This window comes from Gopherus flavomarginatus, chromosome 3 (genome assembly GCF_025201925.1).
Source record: "Gopherus flavomarginatus isolate rGopFla2 chromosome 3, rGopFla2.mat.asm, whole genome shotgun sequence".
NCBI lineage: Eukaryota > Metazoa > Chordata > Testudines > Testudinidae > Gopherus > Gopherus flavomarginatus.
The window spans coordinates 282,202,277-282,221,324 of record NC_066619.1 but is presented as its reverse complement, the minus strand read 5'-3'; the positions used below and the strand labels follow the sequence as shown (position 1 = coordinate 282,221,324).

The 19,048-nt window shown below is 41.4% G+C and overlaps 1 protein-coding gene across 6 annotated transcripts in view; it reads left to right on the top strand.

Annotated features, from left to right (window-relative positions):
- The window catches only part of ALMS1 (ALMS1 centrosome and basal body associated protein), a 146,123-nt gene that overhangs the window by 18,886 nt on the left and 108,189 nt on the right, over positions 1 to 19,048 (top strand). For all 6 annotated transcript variants that reach the window (XM_050943274.1, XM_050943276.1, XM_050943273.1 and 3 more), the window contains exon 2: positions 13,296 to 13,430. In XM_050943274.1, the coding sequence (XP_050799231.1) occupies positions 13,296 to 13,430 (135 nt within the window). The remainder of the gene's footprint in view (positions 1 to 13,295; positions 13,431 to 19,048) is intronic.

Below are 19,048 nucleotides of genomic sequence, written 5' to 3'. Positions count from 1 at the left end.
TGCCAGACTGTCTTTGTTATCTGAAAGCATAGCTTCAGGCAGTATACTCACCAGGCAAGCAATCCAGGAATGCCATAGTAACTGTGTCCAGCAAAGTAACTTCATCTGTACTATGGTATGAAATCATTATGGATTTGTCTCGTTTAGCACAGGGCATTTGGACTTCCTGAGAGACCAGAATGCACATCAACATTCTGGAATGATAAGCAGTCCAGGAAGCTTGCAAAGCCTTTCTCCCATTCATTCAAAGTCACCATGTCTTCATCATATTGGATAGTATGACGACTGTCTTTTACATCAACAAGGACAGAGGAGCAAGATCCATTTCCCTGTGTGCACAAGCAATCACTCTGTGGAACTGGTGCATCAGCAATTAAATCACCTTCTTGGAAACTTATTTTCCAGGGAATCAGAAAATGCTGTACGACTCTCAGGAGACGCTTTGCTATCGACCACGAGTGAGAGTTGCACAATTCAGTAATAGACAGTATTTTTGCTCTCTGGGGAATCCCCACAAGAGATCTGTTTGCCTAGCCAAAGAAAAAAGTTTAACATATCCTGCTCCAGAAAGATTCTGAAGTCTTCACTCTCAGGGCAGCACTTTCTTCCTCCTGTGGTCAGACCATCTGAACTATGCCTTCCCTCCTTTACCACTCCTACCTCAGGTCTTACAGAAAATTCGTCAAGCTAAGGCACGAGTCATCCTCATCACCCCCAACTGCCCCAGATAGTTTTGGCACCCAAATTCTACTCATGTCATCTTGGTTGCCGATCAACATGCAGTCCACACAACTGAAGAAGAAAGGAGATCTCATTCCCTCGACGTGCGATAAGTCCTAGCCTTTTGCTTACAAAGCCAATCCGAAAATCTCTGATTGTTTATTGCCATAGCGGAAAGAGTTTGAGGTCAGGCTATAGTCTCTGAGAGGATCTCTAAATGGATATTGGACTGTATACTCGGCTGTAAGCTGTCTAACATTCTTCCCCCTCATGGGGCAAGAGCTCATTCCACAAGGGCACCAGCGATGTCAGTGGCTTTGCTCTAAGAAGTGCTTCTGCTTGACATTTGCAGAGGAGCTAAGTGGAGTTCCATTCAAACGTTTTGGAAGGTACTATGCTTTAGTGAAGACTAAATGCTGATGCATACTCTGGTATGGCAGTCCTTCAAATGGCTCTGCCACCTGCATCCTCGCACCTACCTCCTACTTGAGTACAGCTTGTTGGTCACCCCCAGAGGAATACATATAAAGGACCAGCACTTGAAGAAGATGGAGAGAAAGTTACTTACCTTTGTAACTGGTGGCAATTCAAGATATGTGGTCCCTATCTGCATTCCACTACCCACCATCCTTTTCCTCTGCTTTGGATCATTCTTTGATTTGCTGTTTAGAAGGAAATGGAAAGGTGGTCAGTCCACTATGCCCTTTGTCTTCTCTGTTGGAAGTACAAAGAGAGCAGACCAATGGACATTGCTGTCAAGAATTCTCCAACTCTGGATGCATGGAATGTATTCATATCTATAGTAGAATTCCAATAGAGACCACACATCTCAAAGAACTTCCAGTTACAAAGTAAGTAATTTCTATTTTCCTGCTTTTTCAACTCCCAATCGATTTCTCAACTTTGAGTGAATTAATCCACATGAAGAAAATGTTTGTTCTGTGCCTGCAGAAGAGGCTACTGCTGTCAAAAGCTGGTTTAGCATTTCATCAAATTCTGATTCCAGGTGCTTAGTTAGTGACTTCCACCAAATCAGTGGTGTGACTTTCTTTAAAATATCATCAATAAACGTGCTGCTTGAATGGTTCACCTCTAGCCCTGAAATTTATTATGGTTAGCATGATTGATGAGTTATTTAGATGTCCATTAGTCATAGCAGCAACATCTTCTTTAGCAATTGAGCATTTGCCCTGGTACTTTGGGTTGGAAATATTGGCAAAAATATGTGATGGTGTAAGTGCTTCTTTTCTTCCTGCAATTTACCTTATTGTTGGGCATTTTGTTCTTCAATATCTCTTGAAGTTTTTTCCAGATTTCAGTGGCTTCAGCAGTACAGCAGCAATCTCTGTGCAGTTTGTCCAAGGCTATGGAAATAAGTTTCAGTATATTCAGCATGTCTTCTACATTTCTCTTCAGTCCCATGTTGACTACTTTGGCTCTGATAGTTCATCTATTTTGTCATGGTTTTCTTCAAAAATTGTCATCAGAATAGACCAGTTCTTCATAAATATCAAAACAGTCAGCCACTAAATTCCATTGTACATCTTAGGGGAGAAATAGTTTGGATCCTCCGGCTCTCTTCAGTGATGCTGAAGCACAGTGGTTGTTTACAGAAGTTTTAACAATTTCAACATTTTTCTTGATTTCTGGAGTTTTACTTAAGCCTTTGACTAAAAGATGCAGCAAATGAGCACTGCACATGTAAGTTTCAGGTTCCCTCCATTATCATAGTCTAGATTGTTTCTCTTTGCTACATTTGCAATATTGTCTGTGACAAAGCTATGCACTTGACACTTGAATTTTGCTCAGTTTGTTCGAGCTTTTATTGCTGCTATTTTAAGTATTCTGCTGTATAGGCATTTCCTGATTTGTCAGTTGTTTCTGTATGATTGACAACCCCATCTTCCATTGTCACACTAGCGTCCATTACTGAACTGGATCATTGTGTATGTACATTGCTCCATTCATCAAGATTCAGATTAACGAATTTCCCCTTGTGTGTTTTGCACTGTCACAGGGTAGGTCCTCCCTATCAAGGGGGTGTTGAGTTGTGGGGGAATTGAAGTAGAACAGGGGTGGAGCCCAAATAGCATAGTCTTCCTATCCACCACAGCAGCCCTGGCTCCTAAGGTGATGTGGCCTAATGGTGAAGGTCAGTGCAGTAGACCTGTGGTAAGGGTTCATGGACCAATGGCCTGAGTCGCTGGGGCTATCCTTCTAGGTAGGGCAGTGCAGCCTAACGGCTGGAATCAATAGAACTACCTTTTATAGCAGGGCAGTGCTGCCTAGTGGCCAGAGTCAATAAAGCCACTGTTTGTACCAGAGCAGTGTGGTCTAGTGGCCAGAGCGGGGTGGGCGGCAGCTGGGGCAGGGATATCTGCCACCAACTCAGTGGGGATCCTTCTGAAACCCACTGAGTCAATGCCCGGTATCTCAACTAGAGCAATGCTTAGTCCCCCTGGGCTACTTCTTCCCCTTCTTCTGTGGCTGGTAGTCTTGGAGTTTCTGCAGTCTCTCCTCTATCTGTGGCATTGGGTGGCTGGGGTTCAACTGGAGCTGCAGCGTGAATGGCCTCTGAGTCCTAGAGTGCCGGCAGTCTCTCTGCAGGAGCCTGCAATGCACCTCTGCTTCCTTTGGCGGTCAGCCCAGACTGAGCTGAGCTGCTCCCTTTTATATCCTGGTTCCAGCTGCAGTATGCCCAGCGGGGACAAGGGGGTGTGGCCTCCTTGGTCCACAGAGTGTGATTAACCCTGGCAGAACCAGTGCGTGTTAGGTACGCCCGATCACATGCACACTTTCCTTCTCATAAACTGTATCCAGCACCCTTCTAGCAGTGTCTGCTCTGTCAGGTGGAGTGTAGCCTTGTTGTAAGGATTGAACTATATCAATGAAATGTTTGTTCTGAACAAGACGAAAGGGAGTATTTTTTGCATAAACGAACTGATAAATCTGTTTGTCTATGGAATCTTGCTGAAATTTACTGGTTCTGATTACGAACTCATCCATGGCTTTATTGGATGATGATGATGAAGAAAATCTTTTTTTTTTTTTTTTTTGGTACAGGTAATTTACTGTAATATTTATAAAGCTTGACCTCAAAAGTAAGATGTTTTCCCCCTGATTCTTTCTTTATATAGAAAAGCAGCCTTTCACTTAAGGTTTTTGATAGAGGCTCATGGATTCAGCATACATTTTTTTTTATTTAAATATTTTAAGGGTTTGTAACAAGTTTAGTCCCTTAACATATTTTGTTTAAATTCAGATTTGCTTTTACAAAGAAAAATGTATTATTTAAATACCAGTTAAAAAATCTGATTCAAAAAGAAATCATAAATTTTAACCACTCTGCTTTAGTTGTGTTGAACTGGAATGTTCCCATTTTCAAAACTTTTCCTATGGGGATGGATGAAGAAATGAATTGATGATCTCGGGCCAATTCTTAATGGACAGTTCTCCCAAAAGGAGGAGAAGAAACAAAAAAAAAAAAAAGGGTAGAGAGGGGAACTTACTCCCACTTGTTGGAAGAAGGCAATGAATGAGTGGGCTTTGGAGACTCCTACCTTGCATTGATTTCAGTGGAAGTTAGGAGCCCATCTACCTTTGTGGATCTGGCCCTGAATTCTCTTTTTTCCTACAGTTGATTCTTCCCTGGTTATGGGTGGGGGGAATGTGGAGGAAAGAAATCTGCAGTGTCACTACTTAATCTATAGACAAAGGACCCCAGTCTTCAAGGCTGGCAGGCTGACACACTTATAAATAATAAAATAACTTCAAAAAGTAACAAATTTCACTAGAGGCATAGGACGTTTAAACTAAACGGAGCATCACAACCACTGCTCTTTTGTTCCATCTTACTATATTCATTACATGCATCTTTAACACATGCCTTGTTACTGATCTGTTCTAGTACCATTCAGAACACCCAGCTAATTAGCTATACTTAACATATCTAAATAAAATCAATATCTATCACATTTAATCCTTCGATAATTTGTACTATTTTGCTCATGTCTCATTACACATTTTTGATTAGCCTCCTAAGGGCAGTGTGTGTCCCATACTCAAGACTATTCATTTCAAGTGGGATTAATAAAACTCCACTGTACTGAAGATGTATATTATAATACCAAATTATAACCTTTTCAGAATCTAAATTTTAAGTAAAAGGCCCCTTATTTAATTATCAGACAGCTGCTGAAATGTATTTTTATTCAAAACCATTGTCAAGTACCCTAGTGTTCCTTCTTCTAATGCAGGGGTAGGCAACCTATGGCATGCGTGCCGAAGGCGGCACACAAGCTGATTTTCAGTGGCACTCACATTGCCCAGGTCCTGGCCACCGGTCCTGGGGGGCTCTGCATTTTAATTTAATTTTAAACATTTTAAAAACTTTATTTACTTTACATAAACCAATAGTTTAGTTATATATTACAGGCTTATAGAAAGAGTTCTTCAAAAAATGTAAAGAATGTATTACTGGTACGCAAAACCTTAAATTAGAGTGAATAAATGAAGACTCGGCACACCACTTCTGAAAGGTTGCTGACCCCTGTTCTAATGACTGATTAATATGAATAATGAAACATATACATACAGGATGAAATTAATTTCCTCTGCCCTAGCACAAATCCCAAGCAAACTGCCATGTAGGGATGTTTGGAATGGACTTCAGCCCCAACTAATAGTAGCCAAAGCATGGAGCAGATTCTCATTGTATCTGTTGCTATGCTTCCGGTATCTGGACTGAACAGGAGCTGTGACCATTGCACACCCTGCCATGCAGAGATTCATGGCCACCGGTCTATTTAATTGTGGATTCAGTGGCCTTGTCCTGGTCTACCCCTGAAGTCCTTATGCGTGGGTTACACAGAATAATCACTCCACTGGTTTCAGAGGGTAGAGAGTCACCCTGTTCACCTGCTTTGTAGCTGCCCTTTCCCTGTGCCGCAGAACAGCTGCTGCAACTGTTCTGCTGTGTTACCAGTTTTAAGTGGCCCCTGTTGTTATGAGTGAATTTCATCCACACTGCAGTAATGCTTTAGAGAATGATTTTATTGCATAGATTGCCTGCTGTCAGTTGAGCATATGAAAGTTTGATTTAAAAAAACTGTTCAATAATGTCTATGAATGCTTAAAAGTTTAAATAAACATTTTCATCTTGTTTTGAGTGACATGAATAATTTTCGTAGAAGCTGTATGCCTTTATTTGAGCAACATTATTCCATGCACAAGCAATAGGTAGCACAGCACAGGTTTTCAAAATGATACTATTAGCCTTTTACAAATACTGATGCTTTTAAACTGGTTTCAATCAACAGCTTTGGAACAGCTATTTTCAAGGAGGAGACCCCTGTGTTGTACACCCACAGTTGTTCAGTACCAAGGAACAACCATGTCATGTATATATTTCAGTGATCTGATTTCCTGGAAGACTGGAGGAAGGCAAACTGTGTGGAAATTTTGGCTCTATTGTTATGCCTCCAGAGATAAGATTTCTGAAATTAATTCGTGAAGTGGCTTTTTTTTTAGCTGGTGCTGAAGAAATGTGGGTGTATGGTGCTGGTGGCATCTCTCTTTAAAATTAGCCATTTGGGCAAGCAGGCTTTTGTTAAAGGGGCCACTGAGCACTTAAAGACCCAAATTAAATTTGCCATTCTTAAAAGTGAAGTGGGTTGTGATTTACATCCCAGGAGAGTGAACTCTTCCATTTATTCACAGACAGGATGTGGGGTGTAGATGCTCAAGTTTCCCAATGTTGTTTGCCATTGTGTCTCAACACTAACCTGAGGCAAACACCATTAAGGGCGAGAGGGGAATTCACTCTTTATGATCCATTCAGACTTCATTGTGTCAGTTGAAACTATGGCCAACGATGTAATGAGAGTCTAATGTATTGGTGGCTTTTGTGATACAGATCTCTGTCCATTGGGAACTAGTCTGAGACCCTAAACTCATTTCATATAGGCCAGCAGACAGCCACTGGATAGCTACAAACTTAATTTGTTAGCAGTTTGAGGCATATCTGAATGTGTGATCTACAGTTGAAAGGATCTTTATGCCATTATTGATCCCTGAATGCCTTTCATCAAGGTTGCCTCATCTTTATGCCTGAATCGATGGCTTGCCAGGAGCATGAGAATCATATAACTTGTGTATGCACTTACATATTTTTATTAAAAATAAACAGAACCGTCAAATGTGCTTGAACTTGAAATTCATTTTTAGATGAACTGAAAATACTTGTTATGAATGCCAATTTGAGAGAAATTAAAATGTAAACAAACAATGTAAGTGAAAAAGATTCCACTTTAAAGTTTTTCCAGATCTAATAAATATAAGATGCAATTAGTTATGTAAGTAAGAACATGTTTATTTAATGAGTTCCAACCTAAGTCTCCTTTTAAGCTTGATTTTTGTTCTACTGCATTTATTACATGAAAATCAGTTTATTTTTTTTTTTTCATTTTAAGCATCAGTTAGGGTAAATTCTCAACCTTTGTATTAGATTAACTCTTATTTTATAACTATAGAATCTAAATTATTGAATTTCATGTATTTGTCTTTGATGACAAATCTTCATTCTGGAGTGGAGTCTGCCAAGATTAAATGCCTTATCTCACGTTGGGATACAGAGACCCTCTGTGAAATTGCCGTCGCATTCTTTGCCATTCATATGGAGTGGAAATGGCGAATACCCCACAGTGTGTGCAGATCTATGCAACTAAGTACAACTTTCCAAGTGAAGACCAGGAATAGATTATGTATGACTATAGAAATGTCTATAAAAATGATTCACTGGAAGATTTTTAGTTATATTGTGCCCCTAAAAAAATTATTGTAATTCTTCTACAAGGAAGGATCTCGTATGTAGTAGTTTTCGTGTCTCATTGGTTCTACTCCTTTACCAATGTATTCCCTGTTTCAGTAAAACCTGAGTTATGAACACCTTGAATGGATGTTGTTCGTAACTCTGAACAAAATGTTATGGTGGTTCTTTCAAAAGTCTACAACTGAACATAGACTTAATACAGCTTTGAAACTTTGCTATTTAAAGAAAAATGCTGCTTTTAATTATCTTAATTTAAATGAAACAAGCACAGAAATAGTTTCCTTACTTTGTCAGTTCTGTGTTTTATACTTTCCCTTTATTATTTTTAGTAGTTTACATTTAATACCGTCTCTGCTGCTGCCTGATTGCGTACGTCTAGTTCCAAATGAGGTGTGTGGTTAACTGGTCAGTTCATAACTCTGGTGTTCGTAACTCTGAGGTTCTACTTTACTTCATTATTAAATATTCCCTGACACACAAACTTTATTAAAGGCCAATTAAGTGTGAAGCAGGTTAGAAAAGCTGTATGTAAGCAGGCCTGGCAGTGCCACTCTGCAGGCAGTTTCAGACAGAGGTACTCCTTTACCTGGTCTGTCTCAACATGTCATGTGTCATGGAGTAGGTGGGTGGGAGAGAGAGGACTTCTCCCTGAAGCTGCCTGAGGAATGGAGCTAGGAGACCTGCTCTACAGCTATCTTCTTTAGACAGCAAAGCACAAGTGGAGTGAATGAGCATAGACCTGACAATCCAAAGATGGCGTGGGGGTATGGCATTATTACAAGGTTTATGGTTGAGGGTGGGGTGATGGGCAGAGATGACCTCCTTGAAATACTCTGGTGGTGGTGTGAAATATGGAATGAGCGGTGATCGGTGGTTAAGGAGGATGGCAACACCATGCATAATTCCCTGTTGCTGCACTCCCTCGAACCCTCAGTTAGTACTTCTAACACTCAGTCGGGGTGCTCCATGCTATGCTGAAGCTGTGAAGCATGGGTTCTCTCTTTTTTTGAAGATCATTGCCTGCTGCCGAGGAGGCCTGTATTTGATGGAGCTGAGGAGTTACATCACTGAAGTCAGAGTGAGGAGATGGGAATGGCTGTGGCAGACTATGGAGAAGAGAAAATAGGGGAATATTGGGAATTTGGAAAGACATCCCTTCACTGACCAAGTGTGGATAGGGGACATGTTTCATCTTCCACAAGCAGGAATCTCATTCCTGCAAGTTTTTTTGGAGCTTTTGTTCCTCAGAAAAAAGCCAAAGGGGGTTGCTGGAGGGGAAATCTGCTTCAGTAGTTGAGTTCATGGTGTCACTCTAGAGTTGTGTTCGGTTGCTGTTGTTCCCATCTCTGCAGGTACAGTCAGAGGAGCCAGGGCGAAGAGAAGAACAGCATCTGAATATGGCTCCGGAGCAAAGCTGTGAACTCCACTGCAGAGTCATTTACAAGCCTTTTCTCCTTGGTTATAATTGACTGTCTTAGTGTGGAGGTGTTTATCCTCCTCATCTTCCCCTAGCCTATTTACCATAAATTTTAATTAAGAGACTAGGTCCGTTTCATCCCTGGAATAATTCTTTACTGGGGTTACTCCAGAGGTGAATTTGGCCCTGAATGTTTACATAAAGTATAAGGTTCTGTAGGAGTTGCAATTTTCCCCATCTTTCTGGGACTTTCTTTAGAGGTTTTTTCACAAGGGTACCTTGTAAGATTCCACAAGGTCATTGAGAGCTTGTATTTGTATTTTTATCTTACCAGTATGAAGCATCTGCTCTGCTGTCCCCTGATATATCAAGTGACTTTTTTTGTTCCTACTGTCAGTTGCAGAGAAAAGTCAGGCTTGCTCGAACCTGAATAAGTTAGTAAATGCTACTACAGAGCTTCACTGTCCCTCCCTACCTTTAGGCTGAAATGTTATGTGGCAGACTTACTTACCTCTTCAGAAGCAAAGACAGTCACTTCAGATATTGAAAGAGAAATTGAAGCCACAAAAGAACACGCAAGTCATCCCTGTCCATATGACCAGTAGCTCTAAATTAACGTTGTTTTTGAGAACTGTTTCACAGACATTTAATGTAAATGAACTGCTCTCAGAATCGGTGCAACATATCTGCATTATCTTTTCCAGGACTTAGGTCAGCCAGAACTCCTGCTTTGAGATTGAGCTTACTAGTGAGAGAATCAGATTCAAACAGTACTGTTTCCTTTTTGTTTTGGGAACATAGATAGTCTACATGGTGTGCTGCATCAGAAACAATTTATATTGCATCTTTTCACGGTAGCTCACACTCATTCAGCTAGTGCCAGGGGTTTGGTGGCACGGTGCTGTTGGTGGACAGTTTCTTCTCCTACTCTTGAGGATGGGATGAATTCTTGTTTCACTGCTGAGCCTTGAAATGACCACTTTACATTTTGCGGTTTCTTTGCAGCCCTGGGTACCAGTTGTCACTCATCTGGCAGCCCTATTACTCAAGCCCTGGCTCAGCCTGAATATCACACATTTGGCTAAATCCAGGAGTTCTCAAGCTGTGGATTGGGACCCCATTTTAATGGGATCGCCAGGGCAGGCATTAGACTTGCTGAGCCCTGGGTCCGAAGCCTGAGCCCTACTGCCTGGGGCCAAAGCCCGAGGGGCTTCAGCCCTGGGTGGCGGGGCTTAGGCTTCGGCTTCGGCTTCAGCCCCGGGCAGTGGGGCTCAGTTTACAGGCTCACTGCTTGGGGCTGAAGCCCTTGAGCTATGGCTTTGGCCACCTCCTGCCTGTGCTTTGGGGCTCTGGAGGGCTCAAGCTTTGATTCCCCCTTCTGGGGTTGTGTAATAACTTTTTGTTGTCAGAAGGGGATCATGGTGCAATGAAGTTTGAGAACCGCTGGGCTAAGCAATGGGCAGGAGCTGCATTTGTGCATTCTGGAAACTAGAGACCACCGGGGCATAGGGCATTTGGACAGCCTTGAATGCATGTGTGCTTCCTCTCTGGTTACTGACACTGATGGATTGAAGCAGCAGCAGCAACAAAAGGAGTTGCTGGCAGTGTCTGGTGGGGACAGTAGGTGAGGGATCTCCGTACTAACCCCAAGTTTCTGTCGCCCAGCTAAACCTCAAATCCCTTATCTTAGTCCCAGAGAGACCTCAGCCAGACTTTAAACCCCCAGAGACATGCCCTGCTCCTCCACTGGGAGTGCCTTCTTCCAATCCCCAGTCCTTCAAAGAGATCCCAGCTGGACCCCAAACAACTGCTGTCCAGGCAGAATCTTGCTTCCCAAACAGACCCTAGTTCCCCTCCCAGATGTCTTCTATCAGCCTACACTAGCTCTCCCAGATGTCTCAGCCCCTCCCTGACCCAGAAAGAACTCAGCAACACCTAGTCAGCTGACATGCACTTCAGCTACCACAGACACTCTTCAGCAGCACTTCCCCTATCCTACCTGAGCAGCCCAATACACTCTGTCTGGATCGGCTTGGGTTTAATGCTTCTCTTCTGGACTAGTGCTTTTCTTGTTTTAGGGAGCAATTTTGTTTCAGTTGAATCTCTGTATAATACTGTCATAAACAGATGGTTAAGGGTTAATGCCTCTTTTACTTGTAAAGGGTTAAAAAGTTCACCTAGCCTAGCTAACACCTGACCAGAGGAACCAATGGGGGAACAAGATGTTTCAAAAGGAAGGAGGGAAGTTTTCCCTCTGAGAGTTTCAGCTGGAGTGAAAAAGATCCAGGAACCTGCTTCTTATCAGAGTAGTAAGTTTTAGAAAGGAATAAATAGGTTTATGTTTATTTCTTTGTAAACTGTCTTATGCAAATAGAGGTAGAATCAAATTGGGTATTTTTTGTGTGTGTGTATCTAAATTTGTGCCCAGGGGAACATCCTCTGTGTTTTGAATCTGTTGTCTGTGAGAGTAGCTGGTATGCTAATCTCTCCCAAAGGGTTTTCTTTTACCTTTCTTTTCTTTAATTAAAAGCCTTTTCTTAATACCTGATTGATTTTTCCTTGTTTTAAGATCCAAGGGATTGGATCTGGACTCACCAGGGAATTGGTGAAGGAGTCTCTCAAGGCTACCCAGGGAGGGGAAGGTTTTGGGGGGACAGGGAGTGATCCAGACACTGAAATTCTGGATGGTAGCAGTGGTACCAGATCTAAGCTAGTAATTAAGCTTAGAAGTGTCCATGCCGGTCCCCACATCTGTACCCTAAAGTTCAGAGTGGGGAAGGAACCTTGACATGTTTCCCTGCTCTGCCTGAGCTATCTTGGTTTGCGAGGTTAAAAAAAACGACCCACAGCTTTTAACTGGACTTCTCAGAATGAGAAGAAACCAGAAAAACTGGTTTGTAACTTGTTGTTTGCAAACTGTTAATTACCCTCCAGCTGAGCCCAGCTGGAAATCCTTTCTAACAAAGCCTTGTTAAAAAAACTTTTATCTGTTTGCCTTCAGGGTCTCTCTTCTTCACTGCTTCCCCAGCATCTTAAAGGAGGAAAAAAAAAAATCTGGCTTTTGGTTCCTAAAAAATCCCTCACTGCTGCTCACTTTGGATCTAAAAACAAGGAAAAAAATCAATCAGGTATTAAGAAAAGGCTTTTAATTAAAGAAAAGAAAGGTAAAAGAAAACCCTTTGGGAGAGATTAGCATACCAGCTACTCTCACAGACAACAGATTCAAAACACAGAGGATGTTCCCCTGGGCACAAATTTAGATACACACACAAAAAAATACCCAATTTGATTCTACCTCTATTTGCATAAGACAGGTTACAAAGAAATAAACATAAACCTATTTATTCCTTTCTAAAACTTACTACTCTGATAAGAGGTAGGTTCCTGGATCTTTTTCACTCCAGCTGAAACTCTCAGAGGGAAAGCTTCCCTCCTTCCTTTTGAAACATCTTGTTCCCCTATTGGTTCCTCTGGTCAGGTGTTAGCTAGGCTAGGTGAACTTTTTAACCCTTTACAAGTAAAAGAGGCATTAACCCTTAACCATCTGTTTGACAAATACACTGCAGGTTTCATTTTACACTTTCATGCTGGTGTGATTGGAACTGGCTGCCTTGCCTGTGAAGCTGGTCCAGGATTCGCTAGGAGCTTAGACAACTGCAGAGATTCCCTCTTTATGCTCGGTATACTGTAGAGAAAAAATGTCACTCCAACCACAAAATAGCTTCATCTGGTGCCTCATTAAGGCAAAAGCCCTGTGACAGCCATTTTTGCAGGTGCAAGTCAAACTTATCTTTCCCCAAGAAATACCATAAACATTTTTCAGGGTCCGAAGTTACATATATAAACTGATCTGCAGTCACCTGGTGGATTTATATAGCTCCTTTCTTTAATTTTTTTAAATTTGACTTACACCATTGGTATAAATCCAAAGAACAACACTTAACATTCAATTCATCCAGCATATCTGTTACCCTGACTCTGGCAGGGCCCAGTACCTGATGCTGCTGAGAAAGGAGAGTGCTCCCTGTGAATTGCACAATGCTGCATGAATGGGGAAAAAGAAACTCCTGACTCATGCAAGTGATCATCTTATGCACAGAACATGATATTTCATTACTATTTTAGCATGTAAAATTAGAAGTGTTATGCGCAAATTAACTTCCCCCTTTTCACCTCCAGCTACAGCATGTGATTCTTATCTCATTAATTTGGGCCAGCAACTATCTGTTTTTACTGATATTGCATAGTACATTAAAACTTAAATGGCCCTGTATCTTGGAGGATCATGAAAATCAATTTTTACTTCTTTCTTTTTTAAAATGATTTTAGCCTATTGCTACAACACCACCACGTCCTGGATGGAAGGAGGAGTTGTTAAGCCAAAGCAGCAGTGGAACCCAGATTTCAGCTGCCAGCGGGATCTCCTTGGGAGAAGCAATCCGACAGAGATCTGCCATTAATCAGGTATTTCAAATATACATTTAGTAGATCCTTGTTTATCCAGATAGAATCAGACAAGGAGTTCACTTACCTGAAATTCAGTGTATCAAAGTGAGAGATTTGTAGTGCAATTGATACATGTTGGGAATATAGCCAAAGGCTGTGATTCTGCAAACATTTATGCATGTTTTTAATTTCACATAATGTTAGTGATCCCATTGAAACATGGTCCTTTTCATTGTGTAAAATGTAGCACATGCATAAATATTTGCAGGATAGAGACCCAGTTTTGGCTATTGGGGGTTTTCTGATGAGAAAATGGTTGATTTTTAGTTGTCTTAAATTAGTTTGTACGTCAAGCACAATGGTTTTTAAGTGTTTGTTGAGTGCCTAGTATAATCTTGATTGATGCCTCCAGACGTTCCACAGTACAAATAATGAGAATATTAGTTTCCTTACTTACAGCTTTTATTTCTCACAAAGGAGGGGCATCCACTGGTCTAAATATTACTTTAGGGTTAGACTTACTCGTTCTACCACAGTGGAATCAACTTTGTTTTTTTCCCCCCTCTGCTTCTTTTCTTGTGTGAGTTCAGACTTTTGCTGGTTGATTGATGTAGCAACACACTTTAATGCCATATGACTTCCAAAGAACTACATCTCTAGTAGAAAACAGTTAATAAAACTGTAGTAAATTATAAGAAAAATAGAAAGAAAGGAATAACACCAAAAAAAACCCTTAATTTTTATCAGGGACTTTTGATTCATAAGGCAAATCTGTAATTTTACTTTATTAAAATAAATTACTCAATAGATTAGCCTAATGCTTCTATTAGAGAAGGTCTGGGGAGTATTACATTAAAACACAGCAGTGTCAAGTCCCTATTTTAAATTTAAAAATAAAACACTCATTTTGCAAAAGCAATAATTTTTTTCTAAAGTTTGCCATTAGAGGTATGATATAGATAGCCATCAAAAAATATTTTTTCCTACTGAACTGATCTGTGCATATATCAGTCATGATCCTACAAATGTCAGAAGTGGCTTTGGAGTTTCAGATAGGTCAGGTGATGACCGACTCGCACAAATGAGAGATCACGTGGAATTTTTTTTATTACAGAGCTAGCTGTTTGTTTCATGCAAAGCTGTTTTATCTGGCACTTCACCAACCAGAAAGCTCTATAAACTGGCATTTCTGATCTTCATTGAAATTCTGGTTTATAGTCCGGTTGGTGCAGGGCCGGCAGGGGGTTGGGGCACGGGAGGGGATGTGGCACGCTGGCTCTGGGAGGGAGTTTGGGTGCAGGACGGGGTTTGGGGCAGTGGGTTTGGGCATGGGAGGGGGTGCAGGCTGTCGGATCTGGGGGGCGCTCACCTCAGGCAACTCCATGCAAGGGGCGACCTGTTTCAGCTGCTCCTAAGTGGAGGCGAGGCAGGTGGCTTTGCATGCTGTCCCCGCCCACAGGCGCTGCCCCCACAGCTCCCAAGGCTATGGTTCCCAGCCAGTGGGTGCTGCGGAGCTAGCGCTTGGGGTGGGACAGGGGCATCTTGCAGAGCTGCCTGCTACGCTTCCACCTAGGAGCAGCTGGGACAGGTTGCTGCTTGTGGGGAGCTGCCCGAGGTGAGCACCCCCTGAATCCAGCACCCTGCACCCCTCCCTGAGCCCCCTTCTCACACCCAAACTCCCTTCAAGAGCCTGCGTGAGAACCCCCAGCCCCACACCTCCTCCCGCACCCAAACTCCCTCCCTCTTAAATTAACCAGCATTTTTCCACTTACTGGCTCCCCTCCCCCCCATTTCCCCAACATGCCAGATAAAACAGCTTTTACTGTAGTAGATTTCCTTAGCAAAGCTGTAGTGGGATTCAGGTGGGGAAGGTTTTTAGTTGACTCTCTGTGACATACCCTGTGTACAATCCAGATGAATGAGTAGCTGTGTCTCCCCTGCCCTCTAAACTGGGTACCCTTTACATGGCTTTGCTGCTGTAGCCTCCAGTCTGGATTACTCACAAACAGCCTCCAGCATGCAAGTCACTCCCAGCTATGTCAGATTGTGTGCTGTAGCCAGCCAGCCACACCTTGGTTCTTATCAGCTTTGGTTATATTATGGGGTGACCTGAACACACCCCCAGTCCTAGATTTCCCCCCAGCAATGTATGTGTTGTATTGCACAGCCCTCTTCTGGACAATACAAATTCATATAAAATCCATATTTCTTTAATAGAAATAGTGTGCACACTTTGTTACTCCATATTGAGTTTCCCAGACACTTCCATTCAAACACACTCGGTTAGATAAAACACTAAACCAACTTTATGAACTATAATGAGATTTTAAGTGAATACAAGTAATAAAGCATAAAAGTCAAATTGGTTACAAGAAAAATGAAGATAAGTTAGGCACTGGATGCATTTTAACAAGCGGTAAAATTCAAAGCAAAGTTTTCTCACTACATGCTCTCACCAGTCTGACCAGATGTTTTCCCCAGTTCAATGACTACTTCCTTTGTTCCTTCTGGTGCAGTGAATCAATTGGCAGAGAGGGAGGAGGTGCCTTAGGGTGTTGGACCCCCTTTTTATAGTGTCCAACCCCGTGCCCCCCCCCCCCCCAATCTCCACCCCTTGGAAAACATTTCCAGCTCTGATTCAGGAGACAGAGTCTACAGGAAAGAATGTTCTCTCCTGCTTTTCCTCACCTGTTGAAGCTTTTTTTGTTTCCCTTCCTGCTTGATGACTCTCTTTACTGCTTAAATGCAAATTAAGCAGAGCGTACATTCCTGTGTTTGAGACAGACCTGTTTGCCAACTTAAGTTTGGAACATGTGTTAAGCTCATGATATAGTGGAATCTTATAACTTCACAGTGTTGCCACACATGTTTTATCAGGACAATATTGCCCAGCAAATGAGTTATCAGATGATATTTTACTAGGCATTCTTTGTACAAAGATTATTGGAGCACTGTGATGGGTGTGGACACAGGTACATTCAGTCACACTCCATCATTCCATTTTCTCCTCCTGGTGAAAAGAGATGGAATTATTTTTTCTTGCAATTACTTTAAGCCCAGAGTAGTGGCTCTTGAATCAGCCTTGGGAACATGGAAAAGTATAACACTGAAAACATCCGATTATCATGCAGCAATATGGGCACCGAGACTTCAAAATGAAACTTGACATGCAAAGTAATTGCAAATGATGCATGACTTATTGATTATGCCCCCAATACAATGATGATAAAACCAGTTAAAACATTTTGCATGTGGTTTAGATGTAGTGTTCTTTACAGGGTTTCACTGCAGTTTTTCTAACTCAAACCACTGATATGACTGACTGCCTGGTAGCACAAGAAGGACCTGTGATGATATGTCTTCATCTTTACATGTCTCTTTTATTTTCAAATGGGAGGTCATTGAGCACCCTCTTCTGTGTCCTTCCTTTATTGCCTTCCTAAAGGCCGTCTATTAGTAGAACCATCCTCACAGCCACAGGTTGCTTAAGAGCAGCAGTACATGTTGGTCCCTCTTATGGTAAGTTGGGACCCCTAAATTTGGATTCTTTATGTGACAATGTCTTCTGCTGCAACTAGATTGTCAGACTAGTCTCAAATAATCAGACTTGCATGTTAGCAGAAAAGTTTGCTTCAGTTCAATGTGTGTAACTGGGTTACTTTCAGTACTTGGGCCCGATAGAGTTTGTTCATGTGTGAATGAGAATAGTTGTAATTAGATGATGATGTAGTCATTGTTTTCCTTGAGGGATTAGGGCCAAATATTTATTACTGTAAAACTTACAATACAGAATTACAATTCTTTAAAAGAATTGTTGAGTCAGTCAGAAATGCATAGCATAATGCCTGGCAGAATCTGGGTCAAGGGTCCTGCTTTGTATAGCAAAATCCCAACTTGAGAAAACAGCCTCTGGACATATCATTAGTGTTTTAAAAAGAAGAAATAACTCTGAGTCTGGAAATTATATTCCCTTTACTGACTATATGTTAAATTCAGGTTAAATAAAACTCTTTATATTCTGTTACAGTTCAATGAGACGTTATGTCTTCATTTATTTTAATGTTTCTGCAGTTATAAATTATAAGTGCTCATATTAATGGTGCAGTGCTACTTGGTACATCACAAATGACAAATATACTTAATTCTCTGCACTGAAAACTGCTTAGCGCTCTTTCCATAATTAAATTTTGTCTGTTTAATTGCTTCCTCGATAATCCCACTGCAAGTTCTTTAAGAAATAACTTGAACTGTAACATCTTTAAAATAAAAGGTGCTGCATTATGGTTAAAAGTGAACTGAAAGCCTTTGAAAATACAAAAAAGCTGTTTTAAAATTCAGTCATTAAGAAAACAAATTTATAGAATTAAAGATATATACTTCAAAGATAATTATTATACTAAGGCATTTGACATCATCCAAATAGTTCTTTTTGGTGGAGAGATTCAATGTGGTTTGGAGGCATAATTTTGCAGTGGTGGAATTCCCTCATTTAGGATGTCCATCAGACTTCTCAGTTGCTGTGTTCTGACCTTCAAGATCTTGTTGTTTGGGTTAATGTAGAAAGGATTAGTTAAATTCCATAGATGCAGATGCTGGGAGTGTGGGGGCTGGTTTGCTAGTATATGCCATTGGGACTGGCCTGTAATCCACACTTAATCACTTTTGATTTGATGGTGTACAGTGCCTGTGTGCCTTTTCACTTTTTGGGCACTATAGTGTTTTCTGGTAGAGAACAAACAGGACCTTTGTTGGAATGAATATCAGTGAACAAAAAAAAATTGTTAAGAAATAGTTAAGTTTGAAAGTGTGTATCACTGGAATCTACCTAACAACCAGAAAAGTTTCTATTGTTGTTTTCACTTCTAAAAAAATACAAAAAATCTGAAAGCCTGGAAATTAAAAGGTAACGGCTTCAGCTGCTTCGTTTGGACCATGTATTCCTCCTTGTGTCACTCTCACCCTGGGAAGTTACACTGCCCATCTAGGGAGTGTAATATTCTGGGATGCAGTCCAGATCAGTGAGGGGCTGTGTCTCCACCTGACCCATAACCGTGAGTGCCTCACAATGCACTCTGAGTGTCTGTGTATAGTTGCAGCTCTGACCTCAGCAGCTTATCAGCAACACACCAGTCATAATCTGACTTCCACCAGTCTGTTTACTACTTGCAGGGTGACCTCAACACACTTCTAGTCCCGAATTTTCCCAAAAATGTGCGCTGCATTGTCCAGCCCTCTCCTGGACAGTTCAGATATTAAGGTTCATTACTCCTGTACAGAGTAAATATTCAGCAGTTTGTTACATTAACAGTTCAAACACAGCACTGGCTTGATGAGATTAAAGATAAAACAAGTTTATTAACAAAAGAAGATAGGATTTTAAGTGAATTCAAGTATAATCAAGATAGAAATGGCTACAAGCAGGGCCGGCTCTAGTTTTTTTGCCGCCTCAAGCAAAAAAAATAAAAATTGGCTGCCCCCCCTTTTTTTTTTTGGTGGCTTTTACACATGTGTGCATAGCCTCTGATTTGCGTTGTTTTCCACTCTGCTCAGCAATGGCTGCTGATGGCTCTGTAACCTCATCCCAAGGGCATCTCTTAGACTCAAAAGAAAGATGGGGCTTGTATTCATCACTTGGT